Source organism: Epargyreus clarus, unplaced genomic scaffold (genome assembly GCF_041222505.1).
Source record: "Epargyreus clarus isolate Ecla_fem2 unplaced genomic scaffold, WU_Ecla_fem_2.2 ptg000014l, whole genome shotgun sequence".
NCBI lineage: Eukaryota > Metazoa > Arthropoda > Insecta > Lepidoptera > Hesperiidae > Epargyreus > Epargyreus clarus.
Window position 1 is genome coordinate 16,617,497 of NW_027332222.1, and position 20,481 is coordinate 16,637,977.

Below are 20,481 nucleotides of genomic sequence, written 5' to 3' on the forward strand. Positions count from 1 at the left end.
ATTTTATCATTAGTTAAAAGAAATCTCATTAATTATTTATTGTCTATACTTATGCTATCTTTGTTAGTTTTGTCATCATCTCATAGCTCAGTTGGCCCATACATGCTAATTACGAAGAGGCTATCATCATTTCGTAAATTCGTACTAAATTTCATTAGCATTGCAATTTAATAACCGTGTATTCTTTCTTTTCTTTTAGTTTAGTAAATAAAATTATGGCAACAAACAACACCTGTCTAGTTGCGCGAGTGTGCGCAGAGAAAATTAAAAAAAATAAAAAAGAAAAGAAAAGAAATGGCAGTAACTAGAGAGAAAGAAAATTGTTCAAGAAAAATTAATGGAAATATACCAGCATTATCGCTTAACAGTGACAATATGTCTACATCGACCGACAGCGACGACGTAGGGGACCCGAGATACGAAATACGGAACATTCAGAGTATAATAAACGTGACCCGTGAAAACATCGACGCGCTGAATGCGAAGTTCGCTGGCTTCCAGCACCCGCCGTCGCTCTACCTGTCTGAGTACCAGGAGCTGACGTCCAAGTTGCATAATTTAGAGCTTAGGGAACGGACTTTGAGGGACTTGTTGCAGTCCGAGTCGGATAGGAGCGAGGAGAACTCGTTGCACGAGGATGTTAAAAAGTACGATACGTTGACTCGGCAGCCGAAGGTGTTCTTGCGGGCGCACCTGCCGAATCAGCAGCGCACCAGCGTGCAGGTGAAGGAGGGCGTCACACTCCGCGACGCGCTCTCCAAGGCGCTCAAGCTACGGAACTTGACTTGTGAATTGTGTGAAGTGGTTAGGACAGGCTATAATCAAGTGATACCATGGGACATCGACATTACGCTCATCGATACCGAGGAGGTCAGTTTTTGTTTACTTGTGTACCATATGTAAGGTAAGAGTGTTATTTATTTTGCCTTCATTCAATTCTAAGCTAGCAAACTCTCATGAGGCTTTTCATAGCTCTCAAGAGTACCTGTAATCCAGGTAGGATTCCCGCCCTATATGACCACCTAGAAGTGGACTGCAAGTTCTTGTAATAAAAATATAAATTTTGCACTCACTTTAAGCTAAGTAAGAATTTTATCACAAACATTACACTTATTTTCAATAGTGTTTTAATATTCTAGCAAAATTGGATTCCAAATGTATATTTTTGATAGTTAATCTGACCGAAATCAGTATTTAAAATAATTAAACCTTGGTGTAAGGAGACTTCACATTGAAAGTAACTTAGACATATGTTTTTCACTCATTAAGTAATTATTTAAACTTCTTTATGAAATGAGCTTGTATTTTGCTGATCTGTAATAGGAGATCTGTGGTAAAGTAAAGATAGAAACTAAGATAGGTAGAAACTAAGAAATAATAGCTGTAAGATTTATACAACTTTTCATCTGCATTTACTTTCACATTCACTGAAGCATGAGAAATATTTCAGCTATTTATGTTTAGTGCAATTGTAATTAATGTTGTTGATGAGTTACTATAGCTAATTAGGCTGTAAATTGTTGGAAAGTAATAAATAACGAAATCTTTTCAAAACTGCAATACAATTGTTTTGAAATGTAGTGCTATTAAAAGATAAAGTAAATTAAAATAAATAATGATGATATAGTATTCAGCAACATGAACTTGTATTAAAGAAACATTCTTTGCATTAATTATGCATAACTTGTTATTTTAAATATTGTTAAATTTACATTATGATGTGGTGTTGTAAAATTTTTCAGATAATTTATGCAATTGCTTAAACTTTTTATAGGATATGGAATATTTCTCTGTTCTTATATACACCTTTACTAATGCATATTTTATTATAAGTAACCTTGGTATACTTAATTAACTGAAAAATATTTACAATAATAATTAAACTTACAGAAAATCAATAAATTAATCTATAAATGTAAAATTAACTTATTTACAAAATTTAATGGTGACAATTTTTTATGGTACTTTTTTGTTTTTCATTTTTGTGTATGTGTAAATTTTGTAAATAAGTTATTTTATATTTATAGTTTAATTTATTAATTTTCTTTAAGTTTAATTATAATTGTAAATATTTTTCAGTTAATAAAGTATACCTTGGTTGTAATGTAATGGGTAATGATGGAAAGTAGTGCCTCTGCAAAATACATATGCAACACTATAGGAGTACCAATTGTTCACTTCTTTTGAAGGGCCACTTTTTGGATTTTGATTGAATATGACTACATCATATATTCAATCAATCAATATAAGTATTAGCTATAACTAAGAATAGCTATAATGATGAGATTGAATATTAGTCTATGAATATTAGTCTTTAGTACTTGGGGTCCAAATTGGTGACTCTTGTGTTACATAATTCTAATTTTAGAATTATATTTACAGTTAAATATATCACAATTAATAACGAAGGAAAACATGAGGACATAAGAATACCTCATTTCCTAAAATACCCACAAAGTTGTTTAATATCAGGTTCATGAATACATAGGGCCCCTAGTGTTGCACTACATTTACTATTTTAATTGGGGACCCATTGTTCAAAATAAATATCAACATATTTTATTCAGAGTAGATTTAATACCAACTTAATAGCATGGAGTTCCGCAAAATAACACCTAATACAATTAATTATCAGAGTAGATTCTTTACAAAATTGTTTTTAAAGGTCAATGGAATCTACCACACTTCCGAAGGTATTTTATTATGGAGAAGGAGCAACAAAAGAAACTCCATCACATGTGTTGGTTAGAAATGTGATAGTAATCTACAGTAATACATAGTCATTGATGATACTGTGCAGTCTTTTATAATTGTAAATAGGATTTATAGCATTACCCCTTGTATTGGATCAATTATAATATTATTTACTGTAATTTAATTAAATTACCAAGTCAACCAGACCTGTACAAGTAACATCAGCCATTTGTTACTATTAGATCATAATTACTATGTTTTAAATAACAAAGTAAAGGCATAATTGATCAGAATTAACAAATCCAAAAGTAATGCATAACAGTGTGGGCACTGTTAGTTTTAATATCGAAAATATCTGGAGCAAATGGTTTTTCTTGGCATAATTTTGTAATTATTTAATTGAAATGAACTTTTAAGGATTTCACAATTTTATTGTATAAACCTAGAGTTTTCTTTTGTTGTTGCCAATGAAATGAAATAAAATTTATTTATTGCAAGAATGTAGTACACAAAGATAGTTACAGGAAGAGAAGTTCGTACATTCTACCATTACAATGGTGTGCAATCATGTCAAAGGATAGAGACTTAAAAATATGTCTCATAATAATAAGTACAACCCTGCTGTTTGTATAGATCATATGAGCTCTACAGTGTGAAAAATAAGCATATTGATTTCAGTCATCAGTAATAGAATTTGTCAGTAATCAGTACAAGAATATTACTAAGTATGGTAAATAAAGAAAATTATTTTCGGTATGCGTAGCGTTTATTTTTGATGGCGAAATATACATATTCGTGGAAATTTAATAGCATTTTTAGGAGGCGGTATAACTTTCAACTAAAAGGATGTAGAAAATGGAGTCCAGGTTTTTTAATAATTTTAATGTAACTATTTCCAGGTGACGGTGCGAACGTTAGACCGGATGCCGATAATGTCTCACATCTCGCACCAGTTCACGCGGAAGACGTTCTTCACGCTCGCGTTCTGCGAGTGCTGCCGGCGGCTGCTGTTCAACGGCTTCTACTGCTCGCAGTGCAACTTCAAGTTCCACCAGCGCTGCGCTGACAAAGTGCCCAGCATGTGCCATCAGGTAAATAACCCATTGATGCTCCCAAAAGGTTTCCTAAATGGTAAATTGTATTTTGAGGGTCAATCTGATCTGTCAAGATAACACGTAAGATGACGTCAATGTTTGCACGATAGCGACGTATATCGTCACCTTGTTTCTTGATGTATCTTACATATTCGTTTATCCTGATGAGTGTAGAAAGAGGTAAATCTTAACAGCATAAAAGATAGTTAAATGTGTCACGTAAATATGTCGTTAGTGCCGTCTACTCGAGCTATGTATAAATATTAAATCATTGTATTAAATATAACTCTTTTTGCTAAGTTGATGCAGTAACTGAATATTCACATGATCGAATACGATGCATGGTACCTGCATTCAAACTCAAAATAGGTTTGGCGTACTAACTCTATCCGCCACAGATGCATCGCTAACTTTATGATTCAGTTGCAAGGATTAACCGGACACACCAAAAACAACCATACTTAAAATATTGGTGTTTTCTTTATTTGGTCCTGGCATATATGAAACTTGTCTACATGTTTTACACTAGATTCTTAACAAGTAGTCCTGTTTAGGTGCGTATGACCGACACGTACTACGCGGCGCTGCTGGCGCAGAACCCGGAGACGCAGGCCGGCATCCTGCACTTCCCCTCGCACTTCGGCTACCACCACATGCTCACCAGGACTGATCAAACCAAGTACGTATAATATTAGCCAATGATATGAAAAAAAACAACTCTGCTGCTGCTGTACAGCAACTGGAGTAGTGGTGATATTGTTTTTTTTTTATTTATTTAATAAGTTTTTGTACACAAAAAAAAAATGTGTTGTGTGTGTTTTATTAAAATTGTTGTGTGTTTTATTAAAATTACTTTTATATTCGTAGTGATACGTAATATGTATCGCGTGTAATGATTTCTGAAACCAGTGGATATTAGCACTAAATCTGTCCAATTTTTCAAGTCATTGATGTTTTCGTTCAATTACGAAATAATAAAAATTTCGTCGACTTATTGTGGTAGATTCAATTTTTAAAGTTAACTACGGCAGTGACAGAATTTCTAAACGAAATACAAATCCATTAAAATTAATGTTATCAATTACAATTGTCTATTTAATTGTTCTTAGGCAACCTCACCCGCGCTCGCTGAACCAGCAGGACCGCTCCAACTCCGCGCCGAACGTGTGCATAAACATGGTGCAGCGGCCCATGACGCTGGCGGACCACCAGCGCAAATACAATCAGGTAATGACTCTTACGCTATTAGGATCCCTATAGCATGTTCATACAGTGAAGGAGTGGAATGCTTTACCAGAGTTTGTGTTTGCTAAAGATAATGACCTAAATATTTAGAAGGTAATGTACTTAGAAGGTAATTTTATAAGCAATAGTGTTTTTTCTTAGACTTGTTATTCCTGTCCTTTAGGTGAGATTGTCCAAACACTGTAAGTAAAAAAACAAGGTAGAAACCTATTACTAACTAAAGTTTTCTTTTGAAATTATAGTGCGAGTAGTAAGACATTTTAAGTATATTTTGGCATGGTTTGATGTTATAAAATATTCATAAAAAATAAGTAGTTTTTTGGGATGCGCTTTATTAACGCTAAGTTTTTAAATAACATTGTGGTGTTGTGTGTGTGTGCAGAGTAACTCGTCGTCGTCGTCCAACTACCTGTCGTCGGGGCGGCCGGGCGACGGCGAACAGCACAGCCAGAGCACACAGGTTAACATATATCTTAACTAGCATAACCTTAACAGTAATATAATTTAAGTCGAAAATGCTTTTTTTTGTTCTTATTTACAATTCCATAATAATTTGTTCTTAGTGCCAAAAAATTGTATTAAATTAAAATTATGTATTTAACTTAATATAATGTAACATTATGAAATTACTATCTGATAAAATTTATTCAATTAAATTAAAAAAAATGGCAAATTACATTTATTAGGCAATCCGTACTAAGCGTCATTGAGTAGAATTTACAGAAATATTATATAAATTTCAAATATTTACAAAAAAAATGGAATTGTTGAATTAAAAATATTTGTCTGTTAAAATTATGTCAATCCAACTAAAATTAGGTTTTTTTTTAATATTTCATCTTTCAATCAATCTTCAATCTAAATATATATAACTCAAAGGTGACTGACTGACATAGTGATCTATCAACGCACAGCCCAAACCACTGGACGGATTGGGCTGAAATTTGGCATGCAGGTAGATGTTATGACGTAGTCATCCGCTAAGAAATAATTTTGATCAATTCAACCCCCAAGGGGATAAAATAGAGGATGAAATTATTACTTCGTAACGCGAGCGAAGCCGCGGGCAAAAGCTCGTCTCCAATAAAGTTCGCGCAATCTCGCTTCGTAAGGATTGCCGTTCAAGACTCGATAATTATGTACAGTATGAATATAAAGTGTCCCGTTACCCAGGCGTCGCCGACGGGCACGCTGCGGCCGCGGCGGGCGCGCGCGCGCTCCGCGGACGAGTCGTGGAAGAACGCGCTGTCGCCGCGCGAGAGCTACGACGACTGGGTCATACCCGCAGACGAGATACTCATCGGCGCAAGGATAGGTACGAAACTGCACGCGTGATCGTGTTACGGGTTAAATAATATTTCGTTTTTTTAAGAGGTTTTGATAACATTTCACTTACATAAGAAGTTTTAGTAAAATTTTATTTATAAGATAACTTATGCTAACTTATGTGTAGGTTTGTTACAGCATACTCTTGCACTTATGATGAACTTAAATATTTAGAGATCTGAAAATATTACTGATAATGGTCTGGAAACAAATTCATTGAACCCATATATTTTATAAATTGTATGTGTTATAGTATTTGACATTACTTACATTATATAATGAACATTTTGTGTGTTTCAATAATGTTCCCAAGGTTGTGTGTAATTAAATCATACTTACTGATATGGAATAAAATAATAATGATAAATTGTAGTGCAAATAATCTTGCAAAATCCAATTAGATGGGCTTAACTTGAAAATACTTTGTACTGTATTTTTTTTAATTATTACGCATGTAACTGTAATCCTATTTGACAAAAGTACAAAGTATGTTTCTCAATTTTTTATATATAAAATCTTATAAATTCAGTTAATTATATAATAGCCGACTATATTATGTTAAACAATACTGAAACGTTTGTGTAGGTTCCGGCAGTTTCGGGACGGTGTACAAGGCGCACTGGCACGGGCCGGTGGCGGTCAAGACGCTCAACGTGAAGACGCCCACACCGGCGCAGCTGCAGGCCTTCAAGAACGAGGTGACCACACTTTTATTATATAAATGATTAGCAGTACCCGCGGCTGCGCCCGTTTTTTGTTCAATCTGTCTTGTCTTGTCTGAATAGTGTAGCTTTCTGATTGGGAAAGAATTTTCATGATCGGTTCGGTATTTCCGAAGATTAGCCCTTACAAACAAACAAACAAAGTTACAAACTTTACCTCTGTATAATATTAGTATAGATTTATAAAATAGTATAGTGTATGATTTTCTTTCATTCTAATCTTACAAACATGTCGTGCCTGCTTTTTTTTTCTTAAACATTTTACTGGTCTGATTTATGGACAAATAACATACCAATCGAAAGTATGAAGCCTGTAGAATATATGATTTTAGGCTAAAATTCTCGTGGAATTGAGACATTTTATTATGTAACGGGTACTCACGATATGCGTTTTTTTTTTTAAATATCGGCAATAAAAAAAAACGCATATCGTGAGTACCCGTTACATAATAAAAAGCCTGTAGAATATGCAAATGTTAGGTTGACTATACTTTTCCTCTTACAACCCTTGGGTAAGCGGGTATAAACACGTAAACAAGTTGGCCTACCCAAGGACTGTGACAGGAAAAAATATTCACCCTAACGTTTGCATATTATAAGGATTCATACTATCGATTAGTATGTAATTTTTTTATTAACGAAAAAGGTGAAATGTTTAAGAAAAAAAAAACTATTCTGGACTAAAATTTTTTAGTCAACCCATTTGCAATATAATTTTTGACATATTTAATTTATATAATAGATTTAGATATAAAAAACGTTTCATCCATTAAGCAGCTCGGTTAAGGTCGTCTTATATCGGAATCTTCTACTATCTAATTTCCAGGTGGCGGTTCTCCGCAAGACGCGGCACTGCAACATCCTGCTGTTCATGGGGTGCGTGTCGAAGCCGTCGCTGGCGATCGTGACGCAGTGGTGCGAGGGCTCCTCGCTGTACCAGCACCTGCACGTGCTGGAGACGCCCTTCCCGATGCTCCACCTCATCGACGTGGCGCGCCAGGCCGCGCAGGGCATGGACTACCTGCACGCCAAGAATATTATACACAGGTGACGTTACACTCTGAGCTATAAACTAGTTAGAATGTGGTGACGATGGATTCGACGATTAAAATAAAATTTAATTTACGTAACCTGTTTTCAGTTTATATGATTGGTAATCTAACAATCCGCAGAATCCATTGCACAACTCACATAATAAGGGTTCGGCACCACCAACTTTTTAGTTTTTTTTTTGTTTGTATTTGTTATCATGGTCATTAGAGTACATGTATTGTCAACATTTAAAGTGTTTACCTATTACGTTTCAATTTTGTGACAGACGGACAGTCAGCAGAGGAGAGAGTAATTGGGTCCCGTTTCTGTCCTTAGTATACGGAACACTAAAAATAATGTTGCTAAACCCACACCAAAAATAGCGTATATTTATTTTTCAAGGTGTCAGAATGAGATGTGATATTCATTTACAATGTTATTTCTATAGTTTAACAATGTATATTCTACATTTCCAGGGACCTGAAATCAAATAATATATTTTTAAGAAACGACTGGTCTGTGAAGATCGGAGATTTCGGACTAGCCACCGCCAAAGTGCGATGGTCAGGTTAGTATCTAACAATACAACAGTCATATTAATTTTCGTATCTTACTACACTGATTATACTTTAACATTATATGTGCTGTAAAAATGTATTTTGTGTCTCTATTATAAGTACATACAAAGTGCATACGAATAAAAAAAAATGCATTTAATTTACATCATACATCCTTTCATTTTAATGTAAAGTATACAGGTTTAGTTTATATTAAAATTGTCTTGCTTATATTTTATTATTGCTAGGTGCTACTTTCGAATTTGATCATGCACGTGAAGTCGAAAATTTCCCCCCTTTAGATTTCATACACTTGTCTGCAGGACTAAGTCATAAAATTTTACCTCTACCAGTGTACACATAGGACATAGAAGTACTATTACCTTATATTATTGTTAATATTGAAGCATTTTAACAATATATGTGTGTGTTTATAGATTCATCATACCCCGGCGGCGTGCAATGGGAGCAGCCGACGGGCTCGATCCTGTGGATGGCGCCCGAGGTGATCCGCATGGACGAGCCGGCGCCCTACACCTTCCGCTCCGACGTGTACGCGTTCGGCGTCGTGCTGTACGAGCTGCTCGCCGCCGAGCTGCCGTACGCGCACCTTAATAATAAGGATCAGGTGTGTATCCCCTGTTAATACTACGTTTAAACACCTAGATGGACGTTTTTGAGTAATACATCCTCGTAATATCTCAAGTTGGCCGCAGATGTATTGCTGGCATGCTGGTGTTGATGCTCTTAAAGATTATTTCGGGATTCTTTAAATTAAAATAGCATTACTTACCGTAATTGTTAAAAGGTAAAAATAGGTATGCTTGTGGTGATACTAAAACAATTATACGAAGTAAAAATCCGGCTTGAAGGATTAACAGTTAGAAAGATGAAATGTTATTGGAGAGTCTGTCCCGGAACATTCTACGACATGTTTTGTTGATACTTTATTGTAAAAAAGAATTGTGTATTGTGTCGAAGTTGGTATTTGCGTGTTGATGCAAGCGGTGATTCCATCTTGTGCCTTTGACAATCGTCTAAACACTCACTTCGAATGGAGACCTTATAGAAAGGAATAATAGGGTAAACGTTAATGGGGGTTATGATGTACCGGGTGCCTTGCAGATCCTGTGGATGGTGGGGCGCGGGCTGATCCGTCCGGACGCGCGGCGCGTGCGCGGCGACGCGCCCACGGCGCTCAAGCGGCTGTTCGAGGACTGCGTGCAGTTCGAGCGCGAGCGCCGGCCGCTGTTCCGGCAGATCCTCGCCGCGCTCGAGGCCATGTTGCGCGCCATCCCCAAGATCACCCGAAGTGCGTCCGAACCACACCTAAATGGTCAGTTACACGCGTCCGACGATTACTTGAGTTATAACTGCGCGTCGCCGAAAACGCCAGTCAATTTTCAATTCGGCTCGGATACTAGCTTCCCGGCGTTCTACGGGTAATTATTGGTTTTTTTACTTTTTTTTTATTACTTTTCTCTCTCTCTCACTTTTCTGATTCTGACTCTTGCTAACATTGTGCATTCTAACCGTGGTACGCGACGTGCAAATGCATTTTTTTCTCAATTTTAGATATACTTTTTAACAAAAAAAAAAGTAAGGATATCAACATGTTTATACATAATAGATTATCACACTAAACACTAAAATTGCATAATACAACGAAAATTAATAAAGATATGTTTTCGTATCGTGTCTAATTAAAAACATATATTTAAAATATATATTTTAAAATGAAAAATCATTTAATTTACCATTCAGTTTAATTATTTAAATACATTTAAAAATATTTACGAAAAAAGTCGTATGTAAAAATAGTCCTTATCATAAAAATACTATAACATTTGTCACAAAAAATAAAACAAATGATTATAGCTGCAATACAATGACATCAAAATATTGTAAGTTTAGCTCTTTTTTGTCAAAATATGATTACATCATAGAAGCCCTAAATTTTAAATGAACTATTGGTCTCAAAAATTAAATTGTATATAGATGCAGATATCCCTATTCATTATTTTACACATTAATATAATTCCTATAATGCACTTGTACCGTTGTCTCTCCGAATACATTTAGTTTGGTCAATTTTGCGTAGATTGTCATGTCTCGGGAATTTTTTGCAAATTAACACTGTCGGACATGTGTCGCAAATTTAACATTAAATGTATTAGATGTTAGTAATCTATTGGGCCTGGGGCGAATTTTGAGTTTTCAAGGGGCTATGAGGAGTGAGAATGAAAGGCCGAAAGATAGAAATGCCGTTGTTTTTTATTATAATCTTTATTAATACTGAATCGACCGTAACAAATTCTTGAATGGGTTTTTATGCCAACAATTCATACGAGATTTCAAAATATCTTTAATAAATAAAGTGAGACTACTGATATTAGTCTCACAAATATAAATTTTGATAAAACTCAAGATTCGTCCAAGGTGTTACATTTAATTAGAATTAATTTTTCATTTCTAGCTAACTAATCACAACTCTAACTCACCTAGCGATAAGTAAAGCTAATCTCCGTATTTTAAATGTTTTTGACAATTTAAAAAAGATCTGAAGTATTCTTGATACGAAGTAACACTTCATATAATTTTGATTGGCTATATTTTTCTCATATTTTAGAGTATTTTTAACTCAACTGAACTCCTGAGAATTTAACTTATTTTTTCTTTCACGTTTTACTGTAAAGCATACACAATAACTTGATATTCAATTTTCTTTTTGTTTTCACAATTAAACAATACTTAATACTTAATATATATAATACTTACGAGATATTGGTAAATCGCTTAAAATGCGAAAATTAAAAACTGCACGGGAGATCTCAGCAGCTTGAAAATTTGTCTGAAGTTTCGAACTATTTTGACGTTTATATTCTTTGAATTTCTAATTAATCAATATATAATATCATAATATTTGGAAATAAATATCGATATTAATATTCAAAATATTTATTCTAAATGCATATGATAAAGTATTAATTAGAAAAAGTGAAATGAGTTGTTTTAAGAACTACATTCCTGCTTTGGTGATAAACTCAAAATGTAATTGAAGAATATTAACACATTGAATTAATGAACTTTTTTATATATTGTCAAAAGGTAAATTAAAACATTTTAGAATACGGAGCTTAGTGACAACTCTGAAACTGAAACAGTTATTTTAAACAACTGTATTGGTGTTTATTTCAGACTGCCAGTACCAAACCAACGACATGTTTAGTGTTATAGAAGATCGCTGAGAAGCACCACACGACGTGACGTGTGACGTCAATTATGTCTCTGAAAGGGTATTGTCGGCCTGAGATGGAAGGGTTATAGTTTGAAAATTACAGTAAATAGAAGTCGACACGGCTTATGTCGATCATTGTTAAATATATCTGGTCTACTTTATCTCACTCCTATGAATGAGTTACATATGCCGTTATTGACGATATACTATGAATGGATCGATAAAGACTACAGATTTTACAGTATTAAACTTTACTTTTCGAAAGCTATATTATTCAGAGGTTACGTAAGCTCCATTTTATTTTTGATGTGCGATTAACTTTGCAAAAATAGCAATCCAAAAGTGAATACAAAAATATAATACATATGTATAAAATGAGTATGAGTATATTTTATACATATAATTATATGAAAGTTAATTAATCAAAAATATATATTGGCTCTGCTATTTTGCATTGCTAAGCAACGCAATAGAGGACTTTTCATACATAATAAAAAAATTAAAGGCTGCCTTAAATTAAAACTCACTTTGTCATAGTTTTCGAATTTGAAATATTTTCAGTACTATGTTAGAAATGGTATCAATGCTTCAATGTCTGATTACGCTATTTTTAAGAATTGACTGAACATTTTATGTATAAACAAAATGTGTTGCAAAAACGATGTGGCCAATATTGAGGCAGGCCATAAGGGATCAGTGGACATTACGGTCCATGGATTCTGCAACGAAATATAATTATTAAATGTTTATATGCAAACAGGGTTAACACTACTTTTAGATCTTACCTACATGAGATACCATTACCATTGGGATAAATGAATGCCATAACACTCGTTTAATTGGTGGCAAAAGAACAAAGTGTTGTCTTCGGCTCACACTACCCTTTCGGAACATAATTGAGAGTACATTGCGCGCTCTCGTATTATCGTCGGGCTCTCGGTAATGCCGCGACCGAGCAATGTAACGTAGAGTGACGTCATGTGAGGTTGATACAAGGAAGCAAATAGCCCGTAACGGATTATGTTCGTGCACACCGCACCGGGCGACGCACAGGCGACAGTGGCACCGCGCCCACCTGTTACTAAGTCGAGCCGCGCGAGGACGTAGTTGGAATGTCTTGTGTGCTGAATGATAAATCAAATAACGCGAAATAAAATTAAAACTACGTTTATCGTGAATAGAAACGTAATATATAATGGGTATTTATATGTGTACATGCGGTTTTTTATATTTTTTACGCGATTTTTTTGTCTCACCCTGACCACTCAAGCGACTAAAGCGAATAACCTAAACAAGATACAGCCTTAACACGCAATCTATTACACTAAGTAATTTTAAGTGTTTTTGTCTCGAAGGATATGAGGTCAGTACCGGGCACTAGAGGCATTCCAGCTCGGTCCAAACGCGGCAACGTCTCTGTGGCAATCCTTAAATAATCCTGTTCGAACTTTATTTAATGATGATTGCAGATGGCCGCAGTATGCGGGACTTTCCATCAGGTGGCCGCAGTGCGCGTAGATATAATAAAAAAATGTTTCCGTACTCGTCCGTCTAGCCGCTAGAGGGCGACACTGCACCAGCAAGGTAACGCTTCGGTAAGTAGTTGGTGTATAACTATTCACAACCACTAAATATAATTTTGTTACAATGAGTTACATACGATAGACTGTTAATTTGTTGCAACGAGTCCAGTCGCATGATTTGTATTAACAATTTATGGAAATGTGGTTTAAAAGCAAAAATAACTTTGAATTACTGTTTGGGTGTCGTGATGTAGTGTCCGATTAAAATATCTTCATAAAAATGGAAAATAATCCTATTAACCTTTAACTTTTTAATTTTGAGACATCACCCAATATGAAATTATGTACTCAAATGTGAATGTTTTACAAACTGTGCGGGAAGTGCGTTTTATCGACCATAAACGCAATGGTTATCTGTTAGAACTCAAATTTAATTGAGCTTACAATAAATAAGATCGAGTCGTACGTATTAAATGTAATTTGTGTAGTCTTAAACCACATTTTATTAATGAGGATCATGCGACCGGATCTTTGCTGTATTTGTATTTGGTATAATATCAAAGACATAAATCTATTCTTGTCTCTACCCGGGTTTCAACCCGCCTACTGGACTTTTACTAGACCATAATTTATTTTGAATCAATTATGTGCCTTTTCGATACCGCAAACACTGTATTGTTTATAGAAGAACAAATGTTAATTAAATCAATTGTATTCAGTAATTTAAACGAAGCTGTACATTGATATCGGTTGCTATAATGCGCAATATAAATGTCTTCAGTATTTTAAAATGCTATTGGACACAATTGTTTGGCAAACATTTGCACCAACTCTATATTCTTGTGTGAAATTTTCAAAGTGTTTTAGTTTACTCTTTAAAGTCTCGAGATACATTTTAATGAAATATCATAAACCTTGTTAAATTGTTTTATAGCAATTTAATTGGATCTCTTTTATCTCTTTACCAATATAATGTCACAATTATTTGTGTTACTGGATTAGGAGCATACACAATATATGTTCAATATTAGGGTCAAGAAAACTGTATGTGATCTTAATAAATGTTATAAGTATTATACAAAAAGATATAAAAGACTATAAAAGGGGAAATGTACCCAGTATCGAAATTCACCTTTATACCACGATTTTGCATACTATGTGTAAATGCTGTGTCATTGTCAATATTTTGTGTGTGTAATTTGCAGACGATTGCGTAGCGTAAAGTCCTTATTTATTACTTATTTGAATCGAAATTCTAGGCTTATATTTTAACTGTTGGTTCCAATGTGTAGTACCGGGTACTAGTCATTATTATATTTTTCATCTCAGTCCCTAGGAGACTATATGTACCTAATTTTAAAATTAACGACACCTATATGGTCGTATGGAATGGTATGACTAATATAGCTTCGCGGTTACTACATTGTTAGCCCCCAGTGGCTATGATTCCTTAAAAACAAGCACACGTGCTGAAAAGGTTTGATAAGCAATAACTTCATATTCTAAATGGATTAATTATGTCAGTCGAATTGTCTTATTCTTAGGAGTTATCTAGAATCCGGACTGCTTAGGCTTTTCCAAAGGGTCTGTGATTGATAAGTACCTCTTCTTGATGTTTAAGTAACTTTCAAGTCAGAAACAACATTGTATAAATTTAAGGAGATATTGTTATGTTTTGTATATTAAAAGTGCACACCGCCGCCTTAATAAACGCGTATACTCAATAGGAACATTACACCAATAAAAATAAAGATTATTTTTCTTGGAACTATTTTTGTATAACTGATACAATCTATACGACATTATAACCTGTTGAAAGTATTATTTGTGTAAATAAAGTTGAACGCACATTGTGTCTGGCGAATAGTTGTTCTTTACAATTGTGTGTCTATGAATGACTGTGAAACGTTAGAGACAAAGTGTGCGTTCAACTTTGTAACGAACTGATCCGTTCGTGGCATTTGCACCAGAATAATTTATTGATTATGTAAATAACTTGATAAGGAACTTGTGTATACAGTATAATTAGTTTTAATGCATAATTATTAATTTTAAGGATACAATAAATTATTGTTTCGATTTACTCCTGCCTTTTCTTTGATATGAACTGAAATAGTCGAAGATTGGGCCTGTTAAATAACATGCTACAGCTTTTTTATATAACAGAGAAATAACAAATGATCGTGTTGTTCATGAGAAGTGGCTTCTGCCGCCCATGGACATATGTAAAATAACCGTAAATAAGATTACATTCTTACCTGAGGCTGGCCACAAATGCGTTGCTACCTTTGAGAACAAAGTTGGAACGACTTGAATAAGTAAATTATCTCCCTTACCACGCACTTCAATGCGGAACACAGCAGCAGTTATAAAACAGAAATAGGTGTGGCGGTGGTGCTCACCGAGTGTAAAAACAAATGGTTCTGTCACCTTCCAAATTTGGAACCCATAGATATGCACATTATACACTATACTGGAACCCATAATAACACACCTGTTAAAAAACTATATAAAACAAGGAAGTATTTTTTAATTATTATCATGAACGAAAAATTTAATTTTGCTATATAATATTTAATTTATATATAATTTATATAATTTCAATCATTATTTTAGACCCTTTCACCTATGCTTAAGTTTCACCTCACACTGTATCGTTTCCGTGGTGTAGCGGTTATCACATCTGCCTAACACGCAGAAGGCCCCCGGTTCGATCCCGGGCGGAAACATATTTTTTATTTTCTTAATTAAAACAAAATATTTATTTTAAAACTTTATTTTTTCCACATATAGTAGTAGTTATTATTTTTCCCAGTAACAGAGCTTACGCAAAACAAAAACGAACACATTTAACAAAATCATCTTAAAATATAATATTTAAAATTGAACCAAGATTCATATAAAAGTATATACTTATTTTGATATTAAATATTACATAAATACTCCTAAATAATGGTAATTCAAAGGACCTAAATGCATGTATAAAACTATTGCTTTGTTAAATAAAATTATCTGGTTGTATTAAAAATTATCACTATTTCATTTTTTTTTTTCCACAATCTCTTATAAAAACTTTAGACATATAAATCTTAAATGACTACAATATGTTGGCAACTGCGAATATAACACCTAGTGCAGAAACTCTGAGAGGCCTAGAGCTATAATTATAATAAAATATGATATTGGCAGTCATACAATATACACATCAATTCCAGATATCCATTCTTGGAATACTTAATTCTCTGAATTACAAAGACACTTATTACATACATAGAAATGTAACCAAATAGACTCCTAAATGTACAATACGATTTCTGATATTACTATCATAAAAAATATCATGGCTTTATATTGCATGCTTGTCCAACTCATCAATGTTGTTAAAAAGCAGTACTACCACTATTAGGTCTTTATTTGGATACTTCGTCTATGAAATGCAATTCCTACACTACTATATGATATTCTTAATAGAAATTGAAATGAAAACATTGATTTATACGAAATGTTTATATAAATCCTAATAGTAGTTTATCATATAAGATATTATGTAATTAGGGAATTAGAAATAGGTCACTGAAACTATATGGAGACCAAATTGAATCTTATATTTTAATGTAGAAAATGTTCTTTACAATTTTCTGCTCTCATCATTCCTTAGTAGTGGTAATTAAAAATGTGTATTATTTTAAACTATAATGGGAAGTCTTGTCAAAAATATTTACTCAGCACATTATAAAAATATTGTTTAAAATTTTATAATTATAACTGGATAGTAACCCAGACAAACAATAAAATTCATGATATTGTTTTATTACCAGAAGTAGCAATTGAGGAGCTTGTCCATGTGAATGTTAACTACTCACTTCTGCTACTATATCTAACTTAGTACAGGAATTTCAAGTTATCAGAGTGATATGAAGACTAAGTTATTATTTGAACTAAATATGAATACATTATAACTTCCTACAGAATTACAAATCAAGACAGCGCAAACTTAACTACTATGGACCTAAATGCTGCTGTGGCGTCATCACACGTCATCAGTAGAATCACATAGTTCTACCAACTTTGATTGTAGTCCAAAAATGTCCATGTATCTTAATCATTGGCAGTAGTCTTCTCCCCTTCGTTTTCCTTCTTACGATGTTCTCTAATTTCATATTTCGCCACGTACATCTTTTTCCCGCCAATTTTGCTGTCCGCCGCTAACTTCAACGCTCGTTCGACTGCTTCTGGTCCATCGAACTCAACAAACGCAGTAGCTGAAAATAAAAAAATATAAATCACATAGGGTACTTGAAATTTTTGTCCGTTTGCGTACGCACAATCTAAAGTAAAGAGTTTTCAGAACGATTTAACGGTCGTAGGGCTTAAAGGCAGTTTCTTTAGGGTCGCATGCGTGTCTCACCCCCACGCGTAATTAACTCGTTGGGATCCGCGCGCGTCTTACACGCTTGACAAGATCTATGCAACGATAGGATGGTACGCATACACCAGATCCGCACGCAAACTTGCGTGAAAGAATAAAACCTTAAAGTTTGTCAGTTTGAAGTACCTATATTTTTCCCTTTAATTAAAATACGCATGCACCAGATTTGAACGCAAACACAAACAAGCGTAATAGTTACAACGTCTTTAATTTCGACGCGTATACGCACCTATAGTTTTCTTCCCTTTAACTAAATGTCGTATGCTCCTAATGCGGCCCGCGCTGGCGAACAGCGAGCTGAGCGCCTGCTGGCCGAGCTCGGCGTAGGCGCGCACCACCAGCGTGGTCTGCGTGGGCGGCAGCGCGCGCCGCACGCGGATGCGGCTCTTGGCGCCGTTGCCCGACAGCACTGTGTTGTCGTCTTGTAAGGCCTGGAAAAAGATATTGCAAATATACATACATTATTATTATTTTTGTATGTTTTATTAATTAGATTAGTGTTGCAAAATTGTTCGTTTGTTTAAATTATACATATTTTTATTATATTTTTTGGGAAAAAAGCTCAATACATAATATAAAGAAAATTTAAAACCAAAATAGATCATTGAAATAGTCTGATTAATAAAGTGCATACAACTAAAGTTCATGTTCAACTGCATATTAAAAATGGTCACTATTTTTTAGGAAATATTATGATTTGATATAAATGTCAAAGTAATTTTTCCTAAAAAATAGTCGCAGTAGATACATATACATATATTGCCAGGAATAATATAATTATAAAATGTTTTTATTGTAAATTACCTTTGTGGCAGATTCTTCATCTTGGAAAAATATAGTAGTTGTGAACACTGGCTGAGGATCTTCGTTGGGATATGTTTCAGCAACCCTGAAATGGATTTTAATTAAAAAATTATTAATAATGAATTTTATTTCATAATGGAACTTAATTAACCGCTGGGCATTTTGATGAGACAACAACTAATTAAACTTATAAAATGTGAACCTACCCAATGCCTGCAATAGTTCCGAACTTGGCAAAGTGTTCTGACAGGACAGTCTTGTAACTGCACATAATGTTTATAGGCAAGTTCTCCACCACTACCAAGTGCTGTAGCTTTGGCTTGCTGGCCCCCCCCTTGGTGTCCTTGTTCCACTTGCGATGGCTCCATTTGACTCTCTCTGCCTCTGTTTTACTGTCTTGTGGCTCGTCTGGTTTAGTTTTTGTCAGTTTGATATTCTTTTGATTATTCTTTTGTTGTTTATCCTTTTTCTTCTTGTTTTTGTCGACAACACTCATTTCATCCAATAAGTGACTCAATGTAAATGGGTTGTCTCCTATGTTCAAGTTTTCAAGGCCCTTTGCAATGGTTTCTGTCTTGAGCTCCTTCTTGCGGGACTTAACAGCGGGTTCGCCGTCCGTCTCCACATTGGGCTCCTGTAAAGCTTTGGCTTTACGTTTTTTCTTTTTTGATTTCTTTAATTTACTCTCAGCGCTCTGATCACCAGGTGGAGTAGCTTCATCTGTTTTTTGAACAGCCTCTGGTGGCTTGAATTTTCCAGCTTTCTTCACTTTTATTCTCACTTCCACAACTTTTTTGTCTGATAAATTTTCTGTCAAGGTGGTTAACATAGCTTCTTTACTTTGATTATCCCTGACTTTAGTTGTTATCTTAGTTTCTTGTTTTTTCTTATCCTTGTGTAGCTTTTTGTTCAATTTATCTTTGCTTTTGACATCTTTGCCCGAGTCATTTGCCTTACTCTTCTTCACAATCATCTCATCTCCTTCCTCAAGCATGAAACTTACGGATTTGTTTCTTTTTTTTGGCTTCACACTCGAACTGCTGACCTTGGATACGTTGATGGACACCTCTACATCCGATAGGTTTTTCATGATAGATTTTACATTACCCTGAGATTTATCAATTTTGGTTTTCGGCGTGGAGGTTACATTGGGTTTCATTGAAGGTGTTGTGGTCATCGGTCCTGTAGAATTATGCCCGGCGGCGGCTACAATACGGGACGAGTCAAGCGACTCACTTGTCTTCTTTTTTTTATGTTTATTTGGCGACCGCGACCTTTTCGACATATCATCTTGGTCCGTATCGGGCACTTTGACTTTTTTGGCTACCTTTGTAACTTCATTCGTATCAAATTGTGCCTTGGTTTCGGCGGCACTTTTATACAGTTTAACAAAATCAAATGATCTATTCTCTTTTGCATGATCGAGGCCGGTTTGTTTCAAATCAAATGATTTTGATTTCATAATAAATGGTTATTTCAAACAGCTTAGCTATCCGAGTATTTTAAAGAGAAACACTCAAAGTATATAACATAACATGCGTTTCGCTTTAGAATTTCGGTCTTTCATTTCATTGAGGTTATATTATATTTATGTCAATGTCATTGTCATTGCCTTAAATCAAAGAGTATAGTACAATATGTAGGCCTTAATATCTTCTGTCGGGCAATGGTTATGGAGTGTGCAAATCCTACGCCCTTTTAAAGTGTTTTATACAAACTACCCTGTGTACGCTACTTAGCGTGTGACCATTATTCACGATCGTAAGTTTTTTTATTGCATTTTCATGAAGATTTCCGCCGCCAATTTTAGCGGTGCG

At 34.6% G+C, this 20,481-nt stretch overlaps 2 protein-coding genes and 1 non-coding gene across 3 annotated transcripts; 2 read left to right on the top strand and 1 right to left on the bottom strand.

Annotated features, from left to right (window-relative positions):
* Positions 1-137: 137 nt before the first annotated feature.
* Positions 138-15,514, top strand: raf (raf kinase, effector of Ras). Its single transcript, XM_073079267.1, has 12 exons — positions 138-870; positions 3,594-3,785; positions 4,343-4,467; positions 4,898-5,015; positions 5,416-5,493; positions 6,207-6,348; positions 6,945-7,057; positions 7,908-8,128; positions 8,590-8,681; positions 9,108-9,298; positions 9,796-10,112; positions 11,869-15,514. Exons 1-12 carry the CDS (start codon positions 295-297, stop codon positions 11,897-11,899), a joined length of 2,196 nt encoding a protein of 731 aa, XP_072935368.1. The 5' UTR covers positions 138-294; the 3' UTR covers positions 11,900-15,514.
* A 573-nt stretch (positions 15,515-16,087) lies between these two features.
* Positions 16,088-16,160, top strand: TRNAV-AAC (transfer RNA valine (anticodon AAC)). The gene has a single exon. It is a non-coding gene; the product is annotated as a tRNA-Val (tRNA).
* A 31-nt stretch (positions 16,161-16,191) lies between these two features.
* LOC140747040 (uncharacterized) lies at positions 16,192-20,275 on the bottom strand. The gene is made up of 4 exons (XM_073079268.1): positions 18,871-20,275; positions 18,665-18,749; positions 18,090-18,291; positions 16,192-17,693 (listed from the first exon to the last, which is right to left on the bottom strand). The coding sequence occupies exons 1-4, from the start codon at positions 20,124-20,126 to the stop codon at positions 17,530-17,532; spliced, it is 1,707 nt and encodes a 568-aa protein (XP_072935369.1). The 5' UTR covers positions 20,127-20,275; the 3' UTR covers positions 16,192-17,529.
* Between the last annotated feature and the right edge of the window lie 206 nt (positions 20,276-20,481).

Bases quoted from the DNA above. Each gene is read 5' to 3' on its own strand.
- raf (XM_073079267.1), top strand. From the start codon at position 295: ATGGCAGTAACTAGAGAGAAAGAAAATTGTTCAAGAAAAATTAATGGA. The intron at 7,058-7,907 runs GTGACCACACTT...TCTAATTTCCAG, and splicing joins TGCAGGCCTTCAAGAACGAG to GTGGCGGTTCTCCGCAAGAC. The intron at 10,113-11,868 runs GTAATTATTGGT...TGTTTATTTCAG, and splicing joins AGCTTCCCGGCGTTCTACGG to ACTGCCAGTACCAAACCAAC.
- LOC140747040 (XM_073079268.1), bottom strand. From the start codon at position 20,126: ATGAAATCAAAATCATTTGATTTGAAACAAACCGGCCTCGATCATGCA. The intron at 18,292-18,664 runs GTAATTTACAAT...ATCTTTTTCCAG, and splicing joins ATGAAGAATCTGCCACAAAG to GCCTTACAAGACGACAACAC. The intron at 17,694-18,089 runs GTGCGTATACGC...TTTTATTTTCAG, and splicing joins TAAAGGGAAGAAAACTATAG to CTACTGCGTTTGTTGAGTTC.